At 35.2% G+C, this 23,925-nt stretch overlaps 1 protein-coding gene across 1 annotated transcript in view; it reads right to left on the minus strand.

The window, feature by feature from the left end:
- Positions 1-16,303: 16,303 nt before the first annotated feature.
- Positions 16,304-23,925, minus strand: part of LOC126761663 (knirps-related protein) — an 85,757-nt gene continuing 78,135 nt past the window's right edge. The window contains exon 4 of the mRNA XM_050478016.1: positions 16,304-21,052. Coding sequence (XP_050333973.1) covers positions 18,797-21,052 — 2,256 coding nt within the window. The 3' untranslated portion in view covers positions 16,304-18,796. The remainder of the gene's footprint in view (positions 21,053-23,925) is intronic.

Raw genomic sequence — 23,925 nt, forward strand, 5'->3', positions numbered from 1 at the left:
AAGAATTTTCCTGTAATCGATCTTAAATGAAAGTTTTCGAAAATAATTTACCTGATTTTCTGTTGTTGTTAAGGGAATTTTCAAACATTTTGAAAGTTCCCCTTCTCTTAGTGCTTTAACTATGAAACTTTCCAAGAAGCCTTCATTATCGGATGATACTTTTTATTTACTAGCAGTGTGTTTAACTCAAATATATTATATTCCTTATGATATCAGGTTTGTTATGTTCAAAATCAATTAGCTTATGGTTATTCTATATTTCGTTCTAATTTATTTACTTTCAAATGTTGTTGCACTAAGAAGAGAACAGAAGAGAAATACAGTGAACTAGATCACTAGAGAGGATGGAAATGTTTAGAGGCCGGTAGTAGTACTAATATGTGGGTGTAGTGAAAGTAAAAATTAAGCTGAAACATCTGATAGGCGTTTATTTAATTTACTGCTAATTCCAAAAACAATAATCACTTTGAGGAATAATAATAATACAAGAATACTTATACTTTTACTTATACTTATACTTATACTTATACTTATACTTATACTTATACTTATACTTATACTTATACTTATACTTATACTTATACTTATACTTATACTTATACTTATACTTATACTTATACTTATACTTATACTTATACTTATACTTATACTTATACTTATACTTATACTTATACTTATACTTATACTTATACTTATACTTATACTTATACTTATACTTATACTTATACTTATACTTATACTTATACTTATACTTATACTTATACTTATACTTATACTTATACTTATACTTATACTTATACTTATACTTATACTTATACTTATACTTATACTTATACTTATACTTATACTTATACTTATACTTATACTTATACTTATACTTATACTTATACTTATACTTATACTTATACTTATACTTATACTTATACTTATACTTATACTTATACTTATACTTATACTTATACTTATACTTATACTTATACTTATACTTATACTTATACTTATACTTATACTTATACTTATACTTATACTTATACTTATACTTATACTTATACTTATACTTATACTTATACTTATACTTATACTTATACTTATACTTATACTTATACTTATACTTATACTTATACTTATACTTATACTTATACTTATACTTATACTTATACTTATACTTATCCAGTTTACTTATACTTATACTTATACTTATACATTTTCTTATCTTAGAGACTTATATGAATTATGTTTATACTTATACTTATCCTAACCACTTCATTTACTTAGAAAGTTATATTATACATTATCAGAAAAATATTACCTGTTTTCCTACTTTTTCTTATAGTTATACTTTTATTTTAACTTATACTTATACTTATTTTGCAATACAAATTATACAAACTGTAAAGGTAATTACAAACTAAGGCTACATAGGAACATTGCTCTTGTATACATATGTACATATGTATTATATGTAATTCTATTAAATACTGTGACGCCTTTCTTGCCAAGCCTCATTGTCACACTGCTGTCATTGTCATGTTTATGGTGTGAAACATGATCAATGGACAGCTCCACCATTCATTGAAGGCGCCAATATTTTTATACGCTGACAGGCAATTCAGTTTGAGGAATACACGTTGAGTATGAAAATAATGGTGAGTTGAAAGTCCAATTTGTGATATGAATTTATTGGTATTAACCCTTTCATTAGTTTCAAGGAAAAGCTGAAAATATTTTTCTACAGATTATAAGCTGTCGAAGAGTCTTCTAGCAGATGCTTGGTTGTGCAAAGGTAGGTAGGAGAAAACTTTGTTGATGTCAGACATTTTCAGTTGCAGATTTCTTGACATTCTCGAAATTTATTGTTCATCTCCTACAAATACTAAATTATATAATTAACATTATATTTTAGTGGTAACCTTATTTTACATTTTTAAAACTTTTTACCTTTCTGGGAGAAAGACTCGCAGAAGTGAGTGCATGGCTTAATTTTTTCGCAAACTCTTAAAAAATAGGCCTTCCATAGTTGTTCTGAATTATTTTGTATACACAGTTAAGATCGTAAAGATTTTATCACAATAAGAGCTTGAAGAACTTAATTTTCATTTTATTTTTTTGTGCACTCAACGTTTTAGTCTTAGCAACTCCTCAAAAAGTAGTTGACAGCTTGAAATAGCACAAATTTTCACTACAAAACTCGTTCCACCCCCTAGAAATACAGTCCATCAATGAAAAGTGTAGTAGCTGGTCGAACTGCCGAATAATAGAGATGACTTTGATGGCTTTGCGGTCACTTTCTTTAGAGCAATTTGTGGGCGTTGCAGCAATACTTGACCTGCTTCATGCCACAATACCGCTATAATTGATGGCTTTACAATGCCTTATGTGGCGCAAACGGATGAATGGCGGTCAGCCAAGTGCTTTAATAACCAAAAATATGCTTCAGGTATGCCTCTTTGACAGGCTATGATTACTAACCTCACTTTTCTATAGCACAAAATACAAAACCCGCATACAAATACCGATAAACAAAGCTAGAAACATGTCAAAACATTTGCCACTGTCGGCAAAGCGGCGTAGCACAAAAGCTGACGATAGCCGAAAAAGCAGCTGATTGCACTTAAAATCGGAGCTTAAAGGCGGACTGCTGTTGTTGCGTCTTCTTCCTTGTCTGACAGACAAAAGATGTACAAAAATGGCGCGTGTTGTTTGGCCAAAAGAATAGAGCATAAAGGCCTTAACGGCTGCTGTTATTTGTAATATTGTGTGAGACACGCGTATGCGTATGTGTGTGTGTAAGTGCGTATTGTATTCGAGCTGTTATTGAACAAAGCGTTTTAGCCAAAAGCGGCTTTTCAGTAAAACAAAAACCAGCACGAAAATTTCAAATAAATTAGTTACCTTTGTCCGTTGGTCAAATGTCAATCAGTGCGCCGTGGCGAGCGGCAATTTCAATTATTAAATGCTACAAATTTTTCGAAACTATTCAAGCAAGTTCAGAGCAAAGCAGCGGTGTATTGATTATTGAAGCGTTGCCCTGCAGCACAGTAGCTACGAAATGTGGTGGCAAAAAGGTAGTTAAAAAGCAGCACACAAAAGATGAAATATTACAATATCAGAAAAAAGAGTAATACAAAACAATGAAACGAGCATGCGCACAATTGACTGTGGGCCAAACAAAAAATTCAAAAATAATTAAAATTTTAATAAAATATTATAGTAAAATAAAATAGAAAACTGCTTGCATTGAAATTTTTTGATAAATTTATTGTTGTAGAACACATAAAGCGTCTGAAATTTGTAAAAATATGCTTAAATAAATATAAAGAGTAAAAATGATGACAAACAAATTAATAAAAACCAACAGTTTAGTTATAGATATTAAGCTTCCCTTAAATATTTGCAGTTTGAATTTCATGGTGCGATAGAAAATTTATTCGAGTAAATCGGCAAACGGAGCCAAGTATTAGAGAGTAGCGAAACGAACAAACTATGCTAGCTGTTGAATCAAACTGGCAATACTTTTGTTGCAATTGTGGTGGGCTTCTTTGCTTGATGGAGAAATGTTTTAAGGTGCTGCTAGTTAGGTATTGCCCTGACTTCATATATTTTAGGCAAGAGGATACACTGTAATTAGAAATTCATATTTCCCCAATTTCATTTAGATTTTTTACAAATGCAGTGTAAACTCAACAGAGAGTTGGCAAAGATTTAGATTTGGTATATCTAGGTAACTAAAAGAAGTATTGCCCATAGATCATTTTACGAAAATTTTTGGGCGTACGATTAAATACCTTCAGTACACTATTTGTGCAAAGTTTTGCTCTAAGAACTTCACTGTTGTTTAATTTTTAGACTGTATTGTGAAGGAATCACATAAAATTTAAAAGATTGAAAAGCAGGCGTGGTTGTCAACCACTTTCCACCACTATCCTCGATTTGCAGCTTTTTTAAATTAATTGCAGTTCACTTTCATTCTTGTGTCATATCTTATTAAAAAGGCGAAATTTTTAACCGCACTATGCTCTGTCAGAGTAGTTGTTGTAACAACATATCTAAAACTTATATTGTCTATGAATACTCAGGAGCTTTCGACATCAAAAATGAGCAGTGATTTAACTGTGCAGGAGAGATTTTCAGTAACTTCTGTGCGCTAACCAACTCTACCAATTCGAGTAAGGACTCAGTGAGAAAAAAACTATAATCGGCTTAGAATAAAGTCACTTTCCTGTACATAAATAATAGCAAAGGAATAATTTTATTTCTCTTTATTTTAATTCTCTATCAGAACAGAAACAGAATATTGCTTGATTTTAATTCCTCTGTAAGAACAGAGACAGAATTTTGTTTCTAAGTTAGAAATAATCAAATGTGTATCACGTAAGAATATTTGGTATTGCTTTGGCCCAATTTACATCTCCTTCTTCTCTCTACCCATCTCTGTACACTTACTGACTTCCCAAAAACAACCACAGGTTCGTCTCTAAGCTTCCAGAGATAGATGCAAATCATTACCTTACCGTTTTCCCTTAGATATCAGAGGTTTATGTTGTGAACAATTCTCTGAAAAGCGTGAATCGAAAATTACCGAGAACGAAGAAAATTAAGGGAGTAGACGCATGAAATTTAGGCATTTTTTAAACGAAGATAAAAAAAATGAAAAACATTTTTATTATCCAATTTTTTATATGTTTTTTATTGACATTTTAATAATATAAAAAAAAATTGCAAGAAAAAAATAACCAAAATTCGTTCAGATACGGGCCGGTGGAGTGGGGGCTTCAAAAAAACGGTGCGTCCTGGTTGACGTGATTTCAACCCTTCTAGAGATCTAAAACACAAAAAACAAGAAGATTCTTCATTAGTAAGGATGTCGTTATCGGGTTGAAAAAAAAATAATAATAACAAAATGGCGTCGACTTGAAAAAAATTTTTTTTACCCGATTTTTTCGATTTTTTCGAATTTTTTAAAAATACTGTAAATCAAAATTTTTGGAAATCCAAGCCAGACACGATAGAGCATTGTATAAAGAAGATATGTACCAAATTTCAAAGGAATCGGTTGAGTAGAACTTTAGATATCATGTCAACCACTTCAGAAAAAGTAATTTCGAGAAAAACGCGTTTAAAGTTTAGGAGAAAATCTAGTGAACACGAACGCCACGTCACAAAATCGGCTGTGTCTCCGAAAATAAGTCGAATTTCGAAAAATCTTTCAAAGGTCATATTTTTGAAAGTCTAAACTTTCAAAATATGCAAAAAGAAATCGATTTTTTCAAAATCCTAGACCAGAATGCCCCTTTACAGCAACTCTCAATTACCCAAAAAGTTCGACTTTGTGGTTATAACTACTTCGTCTATATAATATTAGTCCACAATAAAATAGATGCTCTTAAAAAGTAAATTTCCCTTTCAAGCACTGACCGTGCAATAAGAAACATATTTACTACGTAACTTTCGCTAAGTTTTAAATATCCTATAATATATTTTTAAATGACAATATGAAAGCATTCTTCAAGGGAAAATTTTGTTTTAAAGTTTATTTATTTATATTTCTTTAATTAATTTATTTTTTTAATTAAAATAAAAATTAAAAAATATTTTGTAGCTAAATTTTATCCAGCTGCAACCCAGTGTGCTTCTAACAACCGCATTATGAGTTTTGCTAACGTATATGCTATTGGAACCAATGACAAGAAAACAACACTCCAAACAATTTCCATAGACTTGAGGGTCAACATAAAACGTCGAATTGACGTAAGTGCGGCGAAAATGGCCTGCAGGTGACAAAAACTAAAATACAATAAGAATTTGAAATTAGTTGAAGAAATAATATTTCAATCTAATTTTTGCCGCTTTAAACAGTGCAGCGCATTCAAATCACTTAAATTTTGTATTTTTTGTTCGAACAACTCGCTCAGCCTGCGGCGCTGAGCTAAGCTTTCAATTGCGGCTTGATTTCAGCGCAACTAAAATGGTATTAGCAGCCACCCTCAGGCCATCACCGCTATCATCAGGCTACCCAACACCAGCTAACCAAGTAGTTGTATGTGTGGTGCGTTGGCGAAACAGAAGCGTTGCTGAATTGGTGGCACACAGTGGGCAGTCTCGCTTGCGTGCTTGCGCGTGTATGCGTAGTAGTATTCAGTTAAGCTTTGCTTCGCAGTCGCGGTCATCTTTTCCCATTGTATTATCTTTTATTATTATGATTACCATCTTTTTTTGTTTTTAGTCTTTTTTTGTTTCTGTTACGTTGTGTTCATAATTGTGATTAATGGCTTTGCTCGCACCACAAACTGCCGCTGATTGCTACTAGTTGCTTTTATTATTATTATATATTTGGAAAATGATTTAGAAATCTATAACCCCAGTGGGTTTCAATTCAATCAACCGAACAAATTTTGCTACCCGGTTTGGCATTCGACAATTGGGTATTCCCCACACACTTGTTGTTGTTGCATATAAGCTAGTTAATATTGTTCTTTTCGTGCGCTAGTAATTGGCTAGAAAAATACAAATATCTTTTTGATGAACTAAGTTGCATATATTCTCCTCGATATTTAATTAACATAGTTGTGTAATTAAATATGTGTGTGGTGCGCTAGGAATTACCCTTAATCAACTAATGATCAATTAGCATACTTTTTAATACCAATAATGTCATTCTCATTTAGAAAACTAAAAAAACAGGACCGCTTAAACAATAGGCTACTTTTAATATTCAACATTTTATGGAAAAAGTAGTGAAATCTCTTTCAGCTAAGCTTAAATAAATGATACATTTGTTTCATTGTTTAGGAATACTTACACCTACAAAAAAGTAGAAGAATATATACTTATTCATAAACCACCTCGGGCACATTTATTTTAGGTTTCGATGAAGCTACTTATGTCTGATATGTTTTTAGTAGAAATCCATTCAAGGTTTGGTGCTTGATGGATTCCAAGTGTTTTGTGTCGGATCTGTGCCAGGGCAGGGCATTCACAGAGAAAGTGGAAAATTGTTTCTTTGTTACCTGCTATTCCGCAGCCTCGGTAGATGTTGTTGTAGGGCATACCCATTTAGGACGCATGTTCCCCAAATGGCCAGTGCCGTGTTGTAGTAGCTGTTACTTTGTAGATACTTTTCCTTGACTTATTTAGTAAGTCGTTGGTTCTTTGCCTGTCATTTGTTAGCCATAATTGTTTAGTTATGATGCATTTTGTAATGTTTTTCCATCTGTTATTTGCAACTTGTTGGAATTGTCTATTGATCTCTCCTTTGATCGATGCTAGCGGGATTGGTATTAGCTCCGGCTCGGATTCGTTAAGGAAAGCTCCTGCCTTTGCCAACTCGTCTGCTTTTTCCTTAGCGAAAATGTTCCTGTGACCGGGAACCCAGATCAAGTCTAGTTGGAGCTTGCCCTTTACTGAGATTGGTACTGTTTTGCAGTTGTGGTCTATACTGAAATTTGTCATGGGCGAAGACAAGGCCAAGAGCGCACATGGCTATCCATAAATATAGTTGCTTTATGTATATTCTCGCAGTTTTCCAATAGAACTTCGCAGGCTTTTTCTATGCGTAGTACTTCTGCTTGGAAGATGCTAGCCGAGTTCGGTAGAGATATAGAGATAGATATGCCTAGATCAGCGGAGAATACCCCCGTGCCTACTCCGCAGTCCATTGTGGACCCGTTGGTATAAATTGAGATGGTATCCTCCTCCCCTATTGAACCTTTTCTCCATTCTCGTCTTGATGGTATCCTCACCTGGAAGTGTCTATTGAAATCCAGCCTTGGGAGAATGTAGTCTGTTTTGTTAATGGTGAGCTTGTTTAGGATTACACTATGTCCGTAGTTCTGCTGATTCCAACCACCCAATTCTTTTATTCTTATAACCGCAAGAGCTGCTGTTTTGTGAATAAATATGTCCATGGGTAGTTGATGCAGGACCACATTGAGCGCGTCAGTCGGACATGACCTGATTGCACCAGTGACACCCGCTCATGCTGCTCTTTATATATCATTGAATTTTCTAATGTTGTATTGCTTGTTTAGCGCTGGCCACCATACCAGAGCTCACTATGTAAGCATAGGTCTTATGACAGCCGTATACATCCACATGATTATGTTGATAGGAGAGAGAAAGAAGTTTTGAATATGAATATGATTTAAAATTATAATTGATTACTGGAAAACTTTTCAACCATACCCAAATTTTATAATGACCTTTTTCTAAAGCCTTTAAAATAAAAACTCTAATGGATCAAATAAAAATGTATTAAAAGAAAAATTAATTGGTACCTATAGTGCACCACTTTGAGAATAAGAGGGTAAAAACTCAAGCCTTTGCTGCTTATCAGTACTAAAAGCTTTTATGTTGTAGAAAAAATAATTAAGCATTTGATCAATGTTTTGATTGAATATTGTCTACTCTCTCGGAAAATTAAATAAATAAATAAAGCAAATAAAATTATATTCAATAAAAAAATTAAAATTACATACATACATTTAGGGGTTTCATATAGTCTCATAAAGTTCTAAGTTATAACGAACCGAAAATATAACTTTAAAAATTATAATTGTGTAAACTCATTTTTGTACATAATGCAACAACAACTTTTTTAAAAAAGTGTAAAAAGTGTAAAAATTTATAATTTTATTATTTGACAATGCATTATGACAAGATGTGGGTGCTCTAATTAATTGAATCGAAAGGGAAGATCCAGCGAGTGGTATCTTTTGAATCTTCTACGTGGTAAACTATTGTCCAGCAGTTGACTCGCACATATACATATATTTATTATGACCCAAACGAAAAGGGGGACGTCTACTAAATTCTTCGATTGTCTCCTTTACAGTGAACAACTTTAGATCCCGGTGGAGGACATCGTTTCTCACATAGAAAGGATCTTCCACTATGTTGCGCAGAACTATATTTTGAAAACCTTGAATTACGTTTAAATTTAAATTCGCTATCCTGCCCTGTATTTTGATGCAACACGTCCAGATCAGCCTAAGTACTACCTTATAAATTAGCCACTTATTTTTCAGACTGAGGCAGGATCTTGGCCTAAGCAGCCAGTATAGCTTGGCCACCTTCAATCTTAGCTGAACTTTTGTTATTTTTATGTGATCTTTCCAAGTGCCCCTCTCATCAATTGTAATCCCCAAAATTAGTAACAACTGACCATATAAAGCTACTTGAAGGTAATTTTTGTGCTTGAGGGTATATAATACTTGTACGAACTTTTCGGTATTGATCAATTCCAGAGCATTCAGTTGCATCTGTACTTTTCTGTAAGCAGTAATAGAGTTGCCACTTGAAGCTAGCAGTGCAGTATCATCAGCATAGGTTGCCGTTATTGTGGAGTCAGAGTTGACCACTGGAAGTCTGCTGTATAAAGAATGTAGAGCACACGGGTGAGTGCACTGCCTTGCGGTACGTCAGCACGAATGGGTCTCAAAGCCGACTCAGCATTACGGCATATAACGTAGAAAGTCTAAAGTGGAAGTTAGACTTTAGCAGGAAGTAATAAGGCATTAGTAGTATTTCCTTTAAAGTGAATATTAGGCCTTGATAACAGACTTTGTCAAATGCTTGGCGGACATCAAGGAACACAGCGGAGCAGTATTTACTATTTTCCATAGCATTAGTTATAAAGTGTTCTACTTTATTGTTCAATAGCGCCAAGAAATTTTCTGAAGCCAAACTGATAATACGGAATAAGCTGTTTGCCTTCCAACACTGGCAAAAACCTGCGTGAAAATATTCTTTAGAGATAATTACCAATAGGTTAATTGGTTGATAAGAATTATCCAGTTGCTCAAGTTTGCCGGTTTTAAGAATTAAAATAACCTCAGCACATTTCCAATGCGATAGGAAATGACAAAGTGTGAGCATTTCCTTAAAAAGCTGCTGATTACGTTTTCGGGTAGCGCTTTAATTGGAAACGCATTAATTCTGTCACAACTTGGTGACTTTTTGTTTGCCAATACTTTGATTTCCTTCTGTACTTCTACAGCATCTATTTCAGTAAACGAAAATGTCATTTGGCAAGCAACCTTTGAAAAATTGCTGACTTCCGCATTACTAGATTCATCACTAAACTCGTTAGGAGCTTTTGAAGGTACTTGGGTTTTCTCTGCATTGGTCCTGCACCAATGGCCTCTGCTCTTTAAATTTAGATGTTGTAATGTATACAGAAATGATGGCGGAAAGAGAGATTTCTTTACAATTGCACACATAAGCTTGAAGGTTTGGTGTTCTCGGTCGAAGGCTAGTCAACCGTGTATGAGTATAATAACTATTTTTTAGTCTGGAACAAACTTATAGTTTCCTAATCGGAACCCTTAAGTCAACTGATTTTCTAAATCACTTACCTATTAAGCTAATATTTTGAAAATATTTCCAAGTTGAATGGAAGACGTGGTCTTTCAACACTTAGACATGCCAAAAAAAGCTTTTTTTTTTGGGCAAATAGCTGGAATAGTTGCTGGCTACAAACTTTCTGTAGGTAAAGGCGTTAAATCGCATGATCTTTAATTAATTTTGAAGATCTTAGGGAAACTCTTCCAATATTCCGTAAAAATTGGACACTGATATACCTTAAATAACCTGAAAAGAACCAGAGATCCAATACCAGAAAAATTTGTAAAGTCGAAATTAACCATTGAGCCACTGAGTTTCTCACAGCTCACGCCACACAGCTGCCAATGAGAGTTACAGTAATTGCAGTTGCTGGTGTCAATGCTTGCCATTGTCGCCTTCGCTGCAATTATTGTGCTGTGCAGCGCTACGTTGGTGTTGTTACCCAAAACACCACGTCGCATTACTGCACTCACGCCAATCAATCGCAAATCTATTTCAATCAATCTTCGCGTAATTGCAAATACTTTCAACATTTTTGTCAACAAAGCGCGCCCTGCTGCCAATGCAAAGCGCACAGACTACCATTAATATTGTTGTACGCGATTACTGTTGTTACAGTTGTTGTTGCTGCTGTTGGCTGTCACTGTGCTGCTCCCATTGTTTGTTAACGCGACGGCAGCACAGTTTGGCAGCTACTTAGTACAACGAGCTCTTGCTCTTGATCTTCTCAATGGCCAACCTCCGCATTCTGCCAACACGCCAACATTTTGCTGCAGGCTACTCTCGCGCGCTGTAGCGCTGTACTCATTGGTATTGTTGTTGCTGTTACAATTCTTCTTTGCTTAGTTTGTGACGTGATTGCTTTTGCGAACGGTGTTAAAATTATAGCCGAAAGTCGAGCGTTTGAGCGGAACATAAGCGCGCATGCTTACCGCGCACCGCCTCTTATCACGCGCATCCTAACCATTGCGCGCTTATTTATAGCGCCGCGTTTGAGCCGCGCGCCTTGTCTGCCAAGCGCTTACCAACCGGATCCACTGCGCGCTTACTTGCCGCGCACTCATCGGCAACCCACCCAACTGTCGATGTCGTTTGCATTTTCACACTTGAATGATGCGACTCGTCGCGTTTGACATTTGCAAATGCGCGCCTGCGCACCGAAAACACAGCCAAACGAATGCACAAGCAAACAAACTGTGCGCACACAAATAAATATTGCATAGCTACGTACAAAAGCCACGTACTGTGACAAAATGTGACAGCGACGGATGCTGAATGAGCGTGCGCGCGCAGCGCCTTGCACGTACAATGAGCAATTGTTGCAGCGCGCAGCAGTCGCACGCTGGGTGACGTGCCCATTTACACCGTAATACAAAAAAAAAATAGACAAATAAACAAAAGTAACGTAAAGATTAACCTGAACTGAAAATAAGTAGCAGCGGCATTAATGCCAACAACAAAGTAGCACAACAGCGCTGTAGGCAGTGGCAGTTGTTGCTTAACAACAGTAGCAGCAACACAGTAGTAACAGCAGCAGTATCTAGTCTGGGGTCTGCTGGCAAAATGAGCTTTGCCTGCGCCAATCTACTTAAGGCAACAACAAGCATTGAAGCATTGACAGCCGCGCACTGGCATTCACTTTTGTTGCTGTGAAATAAATCGCAATTGGAAGACACAATTGGCAATGTTGACATTCCAGTGACACTTCGTAGAGCGCACAGTTTGAAGTTGACTGCTTACAATTAACCCTTTAGTTGCCAGTGTGGACGAATATGCCTAACTTTCTTCCTTATTTAAGAGTATAACTTTTGTAGTATGATCTTTGCTGCTGCGTAGCTAAGCCATCATATCTCTATCCCAATCTCTATTTATCTAATAAAGTTTATGTATATGTATTTAATTGATAGAGATCTAGACAGTTCTGGTTGACAAGATTACTATGTTACTTTACATACAGCGACTTTCAAAAGGAAATATAGATTTATTGACAACTTTAAATGGCATCCAGCTGATATAAACTTAGCTAAATGTAGGTACTACTTAGTAAAGTTTTGGCATTAAGAATACTAAAAAAATATTTGTTGATACTGAGAGGAAACTTAACTTGTTTTAAATAATAATAGGCTGTTTCTTATCGGTGTGTGTATATACTTCGCTTATACCAAGGTAATCATCCTCTTATTTGCAGTTTATATTTTTGAGATCAAGAAAATTTGGAATGGGTAGTCCATTAAAATGTTTCTTATTTAAAAAGTGAACTCGAGTTATAGCCTGAAATCAGATAATCTCCTAAAAGAGATTACAGAAACGAATATGACGCGGTAATTGGAATTGAAATTTTTCTATGTAGAAATGGCTCAAAGAGCATTTATCTAGCATCCACCCGTGTTAGAGAAAAACTAAATGATGGTAATTTTCCACCGACCTGAAAAAGAAGAAAATTGTATTCAAGATAATGCACTATCTCACAAAGCAATGAAAACGATGAAAAATTGCAAGAGTTGCTTTCAAATTTAAAATTTGGTTGTCCTCATACCTGACAAAATTTTATCTGGAAAAAATTAAACGACAGTGAACCGTATTCATCGAGAGTAACACAAAATACTATAAAAATGGTAATAAATATTGTTTTGTTATTTATTTTATAAGGCCTTTGATAATTATACACTGAATAGGACATATTAAATTTGCCACGAAGTTTGTAATACCTAGCAGGTAACGTCAGAGACCCTGTAAAATATGTATGAAAATAATAAGTAGGACTAGGTTACCTATGCCCATCTTTCTGTACATACGTGAACTAATTTACAGTGTTTCAGATATCGATGAGAAATTTGACATACGCTTTTTTTCTGCAAGAAGCTGCTCATTGTTTGGAACCGCCGCTAAGAGCCCCTATAATGGCCTTTTTTAGAAAGTTTTTTAATTGACAAGATATCAGCACGAATTCCAGTATAATTATATTATGAGATATCTGCACAGAAATCTGGTATGCATGATTACTAGAGGTAACTGTAATATCTCAGACCATTATAACTACAAGCATATAGCTGCCTAGCCGTTGAAAATAAAGTTTCGTATGAAGGATAATATAGGTTCAGTTATACTGAAGTTAACGTTTTTTGTTTATCTCAGATGTAGTTTTTTTGATTTGTATTGCACTTATTTATGTTTGGACTTAAATGCCTGGAGTTTGAAGATTCCATAGTCACTGTATATGACAATAAAACGGTAGCATTTGATGCAATCGTTTTGTTAAGAACACTTTTATAAAAGAGATATGGAAATTTTATACTCATAATTAAACATCAAATTAAACCCACCAGAGTCATCAATCTTGGCTTCATTTCCAAGATTGATGACTAATTGAAGACTGATCATCGTGGAGCAAATCATCTGAAAAGAAACTTCCGAAAAATTTTCGTCATAGCTGCTTATTAAAATGTACCTTAACTATTTTGTATCTTATAAGACAAATAGAATTTGGTAATATTTTTGTGGAAAATATAACCTTTTAATACTCTCTCCACTAGCGGGTTAAATGCAACATTTGCCGATCATTTTGCACTCCTTTATATACGAGTACATACGTACTTATATATATTTGCCTGATTTCTTTTTAATGTTTTTCCATTTATATTGCAGTTTTGTTGTTTTTACTTGCCTACCAAGGTTTGGTTAGCTGTGAAATTTGTATGCAAATGCGTTTGCTTGCTGCAATTGCGTTACGCGCCTCCAAGCTAAGTGGCAGTGAGATATATTCCTTGCTTTATTTGCTTTGGCAGTAGAAACAGCGTTTCAATTCTCATATATACATATATATGCATATTAATGAAAATTTATTCATGCAACGGCAACACCCTCTGCAGAACCAACGACAAACCTTGCAAGCGGAAGTTGTAGCTTAAAGTAGCGGCAACAACAACATTACACAGACACTTAATAACTATTGAAATAAGTGAACATGATTTGCATGAAAATTGTATTTGATGGCGTTGCAAAGATAAGCTGATGTAGTGATTACTGGGTGTGTTGTAATGTTTTTTTTTTTTGATTTTGTATTTGGCGATTGGGAAAAGCGAAAAACTTCAGTACTTTTTTTCACAAAAACAAAACGCTTTTTGATTTTCAAAATTTTTCTACATAATTGTGTTTTTATTTAATAATTTAAGTGCAGTTTAACTAGAACAAGATAAATATTTATGCCATTTAAAATACTATATAGTTTACAATTTGTTGTCATACTTTTTAGCTACTCATATATTTTGTCATAACTAAGCTAAAGGTAATAATTTATGCTAACAGATAGCGAATATTTTATATTTTTACAAAAATCTTAAGTCTAGGCGGCAAATTTTTTTATTGTAAATATAACAATTCCTTTTATGTATATATTTGCTAAACATAAATTTATTTTACTTTTTTATTATATATTTTTCCTCTATTGCTAGCAATTTTTTATATATTTTTTTTATATTTTTAGTTAATATAAAATTTTTGAGTGAACTTATATTAAGAGTTAAAATGTTTTATAATATTTCTAACATTTTAATAAAATTGTTTACTATTTACATGTGTAATTATATCCATATACAAATATAAAGTATCATTTATTTAAGCAAGCAAACATTTCTCTAATTGACTAATATATTCAAAGTTTTAAGAAAAAAAAATAACACAAAAAAGAAAACTTTTTTCTAATAAAATGTAAGTAGTAACAATATATATTTTTTTTTGAAATCGCAGTATATTTAAATACTGTTATGAAATATACTCGTATTTATGATTTTTCGTGCATTTGAATCAGCCCACTTTGCTAATGTAAAATTTGCGAGCTGTGAGGGTTTCGTCAACAGACGTGCATATTCAAGTTGATGAAACTGATTCCAAAGCTTTATCCTAACGATAATTTGTGATAAATATTTGCAAAGCAGAAACATTTTCTCACTAACATTTTTGTCTTTACAATATTGCTCCAAAGTTGGACTACTTAAATTTTAAAATAATTATTTAAACGTTGAAATATATTTAGATAGTTATGTGGGATATAAAATAAACTAAATATGGTGAATCTGATTACCAATTGATCTCACTTAAGCGTGTAATACACTGACTTCAAATTACTTTAATTTTTTCTTTACTTATATTATTTTAATTGTTAGCAAACTGTCACACTAATTTTTGGTACTCTGCGTCGATTCTCTTATTTGAAATGCTCAAATAATATTTTATTTTTAATTCTTGAAAAACACGCCAATTTTGTTCTCTAAAATCCGAAAAAGCACAAAAACATATCAAAAATAATTTCAGAAAGCTTTAAAAAATTTAAAAGTATTTTTCAAACGTTTTTAAACATTGTCAAATAAATAATTAAATAATTCTTAAAAAGTTTTAAAAAATTAAAAAAAAAATTATCAAAAAAAAATTCAAAATAATTTGAATATTTTCAAACATTTTTAAAGATTTTAATATACCAAAAGTTTTTAAGCAAGTTTTCAAAATAAAAAAAGAGCTTTCAAATATTTTTCAAACGTACTCAAAAACATGCCAAAAATTATTTAAAAAAAATTGAGAACACAAAAAGACTTTAAAAAAAATTAAAATATTTTATAAACATTTCTACACAATGTTAATTTTTTTTAAATTTCTTAGAAAGTTTTAAAAAATTCGACATTAAAATAATTTAAACATTTTCTAAAAATTTCCATTTCGACGTTTTTTTAATACACCAAAAGTTTTTAAGCGGGTTTCAAAGTTAAATTTTTTTATACAAAAAGTTTCAAATATATTTTAAACGTTTTTGAGCATTTAAAAATTTGTTTGATTTTTAAAAAGTTTCAAAATTTTCCAAAAATTAAAAAAATCAGAATTTAAAAAAATCAGAAACTAAAAAAATTAAAAAAATTTTTCAAATATTTTCTAAAAGTGTAAAACGTTTTTATTTTTTTTTAATATACCAAAGTTTTTAAAGAAATTTTGAAATATTTATAAAAATTTTTCGTGCATGTCTCGAAATTTTGTTAAATTTGTTTATTTATGATAGTTGCAGAAATTCGTTTCTGTATTCGTATTCGCTTCCTCTAGTTTTGTAAATAGCCGATACCGATCCTTCAGAAAATTATATGATAGAAACGTATTTTAAGTTTTGAAATGTTCAAATAATAATTTTTAAAATTTAATAAACTTAGTTTAATAAACTTTGTGAAATTAATACGAATATTTGAAAAAAATCAAAAATTAAAGAAAATGCAGAAATAAAATGCTGCAACATTTTTCAAATAATTTTAAAATTTTTTAAGTTTCAATTTTATTACATTTTTAAAATTTTTTAAATTTCAATTTTATTACATTTTTCAAAAGTGCTTTCAATTTTTCAGACTTAAGTTTCAAACTTTCAGTTGTTTGTGGGTCATACTTCCAAAACTAATGACGATTTTAAATTAAGATTTTCTAGTTGCGTACTTTACATTTTTTAGTTCTCAAAACATAGCGCACAGTTTGAGTTTCCAGCTCTTACGGAAACGGAAAAATAAGTTATTAAAATTATTGTCTGCTAGCTTTAAAAAAAATCTGACAAAATTGGAAAAATCTGCTGCCTGTATTTGAAGACTTATCTTACTGAAGTACATTTTTTCCTACGACACTCATACGCCACGGTGGTCAGATAGGAAACTATGTTAAATGGTCTCATTAAACTACTTATGGGTGAGAACCGAAACACTCTTGACAAGAAAACAAATACACAATAATTTTCTTTAATAGCAATGTATTTGAAATATGATTTTGAAAAAATCAAATATATTAGCATTCACTTGACTTTTTGTTTTTTTTTAATAATCTATTTAATTGTCGGTGTTAAAAATGTTAAAATAATATATTTCATATTATTTCTATTGCGGTGCGCCATACTAATTTGAGCATTCATATTTTTATGTCATAACAATATAAATAAATTTATGACACATTTGTTAGACCCATAGCATTTGCCACTACTTTAAGCACATATAAACTGCTTAATAAAATTTCTGAAATATTTTTGTAACCATTTTGTCACCACTTCGGCGACTGCTTTTGTCAACTTAAGAAGTCAACTGCTTTGCCAAATGGCATTAAGAGTTTTTATTTATTGCGAACGCCATAAATAATTTATTATTTTGCTATGCCATAAAAGCTAGAATTATAACAGCAGTGGCATTAGTGCCGAACGAGTGGAGCAGCGTTATAAAATCAGCAAGTAATGAAGAAGGTAATAAAATATTATATATTTATATATATGTTTGTGAATACATACGAATTTACACTCACAAATTAATTCCAACAAAATGGTGCAGTTATACAGCTCAATAATGATATTTGCGCCCGACAAAATACTCCAGCTAGCTGAAGCGCTGCCAACTGATTGGCCCGCCCGCTGTGCGCTTAGCGAAATTTGCATGCAAATCAGCGTTGGTTTGCTTGTACACGCTCGCCATTTGCGCGCCACTGCTGTGCTTTAGCTATTTGTAAGCAAATTTCTTTTTATCTATTTCGCCATTTTCGGTTGATAGTCAATATATCTTTATTTTAATGGCAATGAAGTGATAACATGACCGAAAAATTCGTTAATTACCCTGGTTTTTGTGTTCGTATGTATGTTTTAGCCACGCTTGCGACGGCTGAACTCAATTTGTTATGCGCTTGCGCTGCTGTAGCGCTTTGCTGTGGTATTTATAGCAGTTGATGACTTTTACAAGCACGCAGCCATAATTTATAATGATTTTTGCTTTAATTTCGTTTTAGAAAGGAAACACGATGACTTGGTGGGAGATCACAGATGATCGCTTGTGAAGGCATACTGAGTGCAGTAAGGTGAAAAATGAATAAGTGACAGTTGGGAAAATTGCTGCATAAATAATTACCACTTTTTTGCTACCACAAATAAATGAATCAGTGCGATGGATCAGATCATCACAAGATAATTTTTAAAGAATCATATGATCACGTGCTAAGAATTCGGTCATTTATTTGTCATTTGAAGGAAGTATCATTTAGGGGAGGGAACGATATAGCCAATTTCAAAGCATTGATAGCAAAAGGTCAGTGATCTCTAAACTCCAATCTGTAAGATCATCAGTAAAACGTATGGTAATTTACAGCTACTTCGAGTTAGTAGCTTTAATAAGAAAGACCATAAAGATTTTCAAAACTTTCGTGGCTGTGGATCAGTGATCTATAGAAACTTGTAGTAATCCTCAAAGAAATCATAAATGATTAGACGATACAAAACATAATTTGAAGCTAGTGTTTACAAGTCAGAAATGAAATACCTAGTTATCTAGTAGTTGTGGTCTAGAGAAACTGATCAAAGATCTCAACAAAATTCTTGTGGAAAGTTTTACAAACAAATATAATTTATAAAAATGATCTACAACAACAAAAAAATTAAACAGTAATATCTTCACTAAATAAAGAAAGTCTAAACCTTAGTAGTCAAATCCAATGGTATGGTTGTTGTTGCCGTCGCTCTTGCCGGCAAGTCGCTTGTTGCCTTAGACGCCGCGCCGACACAATCGTCTACACCTGATTTTATATTGGCGGCGCACTCCAACGCCGTGGCTGCAGCGCTCAATTTCAAACGTTTGGCGTTCAGCACGTCACCTTCTGACGGCCTGCTGCTAACGGGATGTAATTTACGCTTCACGGCGTCCAATTGCAGAACGCTTTCATCGCTATCGCTTGAGTTGATAAGATGCGTTGAATTGTTGTTGCTGTTATTACTGTTGTTGTTATTACTTTTGTTGCCGTTATTGTTGTTGTTAGCGCTGTTGTTGTCATTATTATTGTTGTTTTTATTGCTGTCACATAACTTAAGCGGCCTTGTGTCAATTGGTTTATCCGAGTCATCAATGTCCACCTGGAGTAATGGTTCCACCGCGCACTCCGCAAGCGGCTTGAAACTTTGCATTTGCTTTTCGGCATCCTTACTGTGTTGTCGACACTTCGTCTGTTCTTCCTGCTCACCTACACACTCGATTTCGTTGTCGCTGTCGGTTGCTTGCACCGAGCCAGTTGAGCTGCATTTGCTACTAAGTGAGCTGCTTGCCACTGAACTGCACGTTTTCATGCTCAAATCAATTGGGTTGTCCTGTTGGTGTGACGACTTCGCCGCTGTGGGGGAGACGGTCGGTAGCGTCGCCACAGCTGGCGTTGGTGTAGTGGCGGGCGTGTTGTTGGTAGTATTGTTTGTATTAGTCGCAGTGGTACCATTATCCGCGCCGCTGTTGAGCGTGCGATTATTCACAGGCGAATGCGGCGGCGTCATTGACACGACCAGTTCCTCGTCGTCATCTTCATCATTATCGCACTGCGCCTTGGCCCGTTCGTCAGTATCACCACCATTGCCTATAAGCGCATGCGCATCATTAGCAGCAGTTGTGGAACGCCGCGTAATATCATTCCGCTCCTCACATTCCTCGTCTTCGTCGTTGCTTTGTCGACTACGTAAACGCTCGCGGCCGCTCTCTGAATTCGGCGTCACCAGAGCGGAGATGGAGTAATCGTGTTTCGGATGTTCGGGCAATTTCGTGGTTGTTGGCGGCGGACTATTGCGCTGCGACTTGAGCACAGCGTCTAAATAGAAACGCTTCGTGAGCTCCTCTGCCGCCTTGCCGCCGTTGGGTATATGATTGTTGTTGAGCGCGTCACCACACTTCGAACTTTGCGCTACGCGCTCCGCATCCTTACAAGCATCCAACTTATTACTGTATGGCGCAGTGGCAGCCGTTGTCAATGGTGAGCTGGGCGCTTGCATCGCGGGTGGTAAACGATTTTGCGTAACATTATTTGAATTGAATAATTGATGCACAGCGGCAGCAGCCGCGGCGGCCTGTTGTTGCTGTTCCGCTGAAGTTTTCAGCAGCCCTTGATGATGTGAGTACAAGGCTGGATGATAGCCAGGAAAGAGCAAGTGCGACGGCGGTAGGAAGGCAGGTGGTGGCATGACTGGCATCGAACCGAGTCCGGGGAACGGCAACGGCAGGAAATGTGGCAAGTCTTTGCGTAGTTGCGGTGGTGGCGGCGCTGTCGCTGACGCACCGCCGGCTTCTGGGGCATGTTTAGCGCTCAAGTGTAGCAGCGCATTGGCGCCAGCGCTACCACGCGTACTCATTTCTAATGAGTTATCTGAATTGTGCGAATCGGGTGAGCTGACGGCTGGTGATGCTGTGGCTGGATGTTTGGCTGCAGCTGCTGCCGCAGCGTACTCTTCGAGTCCCAACATAAGCAATTCCTCCTTTGTGCGTGGCGGATAGAGTCCCGGGTAGGCGCCTGCATGACCCAGCATGCCAAGTGCGGCAGCTGCTGCAGCGCTGCTGGGCGGTCCATGTGGTGACAAGCCGTGCGGCACCGGTGGTTTCTGCCCTGGCATAAGTGGTGGTCCGCCATGTTGGGCCGCTGCGTGGGCGGCTGCAACTGCTGCCTGCTGCTGATTATTATGATGTGCTGCCATTGCTGCCGCTGCTTGCTGCTGCTGCTCTTGTAGGAGACAATGTATCTTGAACCAATTCGAACGTCGGCCATAACGTGAACCACTCTTGGACATACCCACGAGCAGGCATTTGCGTAGCCGGCAAGCTTTGCAGGCGGTGCGATTCTTCTTATTGATTATGCATTCACCGTTATTTTTGCAATCGCTGATGGAGGATAGATTGTTGTAAGAGCGGCCGAAGAAGGACTGCAAATATAAAGAGCAAAGTTAGGAAAGATTAATTGAGATGGTTGAAGTAATACACTCTCGAAGTTTTAAGTAATTAGCTACTAAACTTCTATTCTAAACAATAAAGCAAAAGTGAACGGTTTTACTCGTTTTATAGAATAGATTTGCTCTTGTGGTAAAAGCGGGTCTTTATGAGCGATTTTCTTTTGGGTATTGTTGCTTTCGTAGTAACGCGTTTTTCAATGAGACCGCTACAAAAGTTTTTTTTTTTACATAAAACAAAATTGGTTTGGATATCAATGAAATTTTTTATTTCTGTAAAAGTACATTCGATGCCATTATGTATGGAATTCGATTTCTTTTGCATGGCCACCACTCACACGCTTGCAGAAGTCCAGACGCTGAACTCAATTTTCGAAAGTTTTCAATCATAAGTCGGCGGATACTTTTGCAATTTCAGCTCGATATTCGCATGAAGTTCATCAATTGTCAATAGCTTGTTGGCATAGACTATAAACTTGTCGTAGCCTAACAGGATATAGTCTTAAGGCTTTGAATCACACGACCAAGGCGGAAAATTTACTGGGCCATTTGGTGAGAAAACACCTTTACCAAACTCGGTTTTCAATAAATCGATTGTGACATTCGCTGTGTGGTTCGACCATTTGTGTGGATTGCCTGACCAATAACGCATATTTTTCTTATTAACGAAACCATTCAGCCAAAAATGAGCCTCATTTGATGAAAATCCGGATCATTTTCAAGTTGTTGCTCAGCCCAATTCACAGGCATACGACGATTTTGGTGGTCAAGCGGCTTCAGTTATTGCGTCATTTGGATCTTGTAAGGATATAGAGCAAGAACTGTTGGAAAAATTTGCCACAGCGACGTCACAGAGATGCCCAACGCTTGATAACGATGTCTGAGGTGCTGCTTTGGGTCTTCCTCAATTGATGCGCTAGCGGCAGCAATATTCTCGACACTATGGGCACTTCTTTATCTCACTGGCAAGGGAACATTTTGTGCTCTGCCTGTGGATTCCACTAGACACTCAATTGTTGATCTGACAGAACGATTATGACGACTACTCTGGTTTCAGGTTTGCATATAGATTTCGCAAAATTATAGTTATTTATTCAGCAGAACTTATTTAGCAAAAATTATCCAGTTTATGGTGATCAGAAAATCAGTAATATGTCTGCAGCCATCACCAAAATCCAAGTTTAAGATTTTTTGAATATAACTAAAGGCCTTTTGCACCCATTTTGCTTTACCTAACGTTACGATTTCTCACATAAATAAATAATTTAAAAAAAAATAAGCATTACAATCATTAAAAATGAACTTGTTAGCACACCTTGCTCCAAAAACTTGCCCTTTTCTGTAATTCTGGCGCTCACTCTGCACAAAACTAATTAATGCCGAAGCATGCCATTGTTCTTGTGCTTCTGCTAGATTGCGCTGTTATTTGTGTTGCTGTTACGGTTTCTAATTTCCAATTCGTTTGCAGCCTTAGTCGCTTTATTGGAGCGCACTAATCTTCTTCACACCTTCCAAATTGACAGCCACGACATTGTCAGCTGTCGCGAAGTGCCGTTGCTGCAGTGTGAATGTCAAAGTGTGCCAACTCGGGCACAAACCAAAACAAATACGCCAAATAAGCGAGAAACTATAATCGAATAGAAACACCAAACACACATACACACACACAAATAAAAGCAAAAACTCATTAATTGCCAATTGAGGCTAGAAAAGACAAAAAAGAGCTCCGCTTACAAATAAAAACTAATAAAATGCTGAATGCAAGACAAGCAAATACCGTTTGCCATTGCATCTTCAACGAAATCATGCCGCACAACATCACTCATACGCCACCTGCACCCACTGCTGGCGCTGTGACGTGCCGCGTTCACTCAATGCCACACGCCTCACATACTCGACTATTTGCTAGCTTTGTATGTACATATGTGTGTGTGTGTGTATTTACTTGGCATCTATGCTTGGTGTTTCGTTGAATTACTTGTAAATACTGACGTAATTGTGGCGCATTGCTTGTCTTTGAGTGCCGTCGTTCTTGATTTTGCTCTTTTCTTGTTATTTAAGCAAGCGATTGCTCCATACCTAGCTTTGTTGTGCATTGTTGTTGACTTTGTTGGGGCATTTACGAAACTAAAAGAGCGCATTTCCGACCTAGTAATCTTGATGCCCAATTAACCTTAAAAGCGTCGCTGGTGGTGCCGGCTGGTTGAATTTGACTGCGCCGCTTTTTGATTTTTTGGTTTCAAGCTTTTATTTTCATTGATTTTGTGTACTTGTTACGAAATAATAAATTATTTGTAATTAAAATAATACTACTTTGTTATGGAGTTAATCAATTTGCATTTCGTATTTGGTTTCATGTTTGCAAGCAAAATTATGCGCATCCAAATCTCGCCATGCATAAACCACAGCAAAATAGGTGAGTTAAGGGTTACTCCACAAATCAAATTTAGTTAGGATATGGCAGCCAAGTAGGTCAAAAATTTAGTAAGAAGAGATCTCTTATTATGTTAGGTGGCGCATAAATAGAGATGAGCTGAATTTTCATCAAAAATTCTAAAACACGGAGCAATAATGTAAATCTTTCTGTCTAAATTTCAATCATATCTTTCAGCACAGTTTTGCATCGTTCTTACTCGAGTTCACTTTATTTGTTTATTTTGTTTAAGGAAATCAAAGGTTATTATTTATAACATCCTCACCAATTGTATGTATTCTAAGCGATTACCTAGTATTGCTTACTAGACTAAATTTGGAGAATTTTTAACGCACAAAAATACTTTCTAAGAAAAATTATTTCATTGTTGGATTAATTTATAGAATATTTATTGTGAAGTGAATATCTAATTGTT

Source organism: Bactrocera neohumeralis, chromosome 6, assembly GCF_024586455.1.
Source record: "Bactrocera neohumeralis isolate Rockhampton chromosome 6, APGP_CSIRO_Bneo_wtdbg2-racon-allhic-juicebox.fasta_v2, whole genome shotgun sequence".
Taxonomy (NCBI): Eukaryota; Metazoa; Arthropoda; class Insecta; order Diptera; family Tephritidae; genus Bactrocera; species Bactrocera neohumeralis.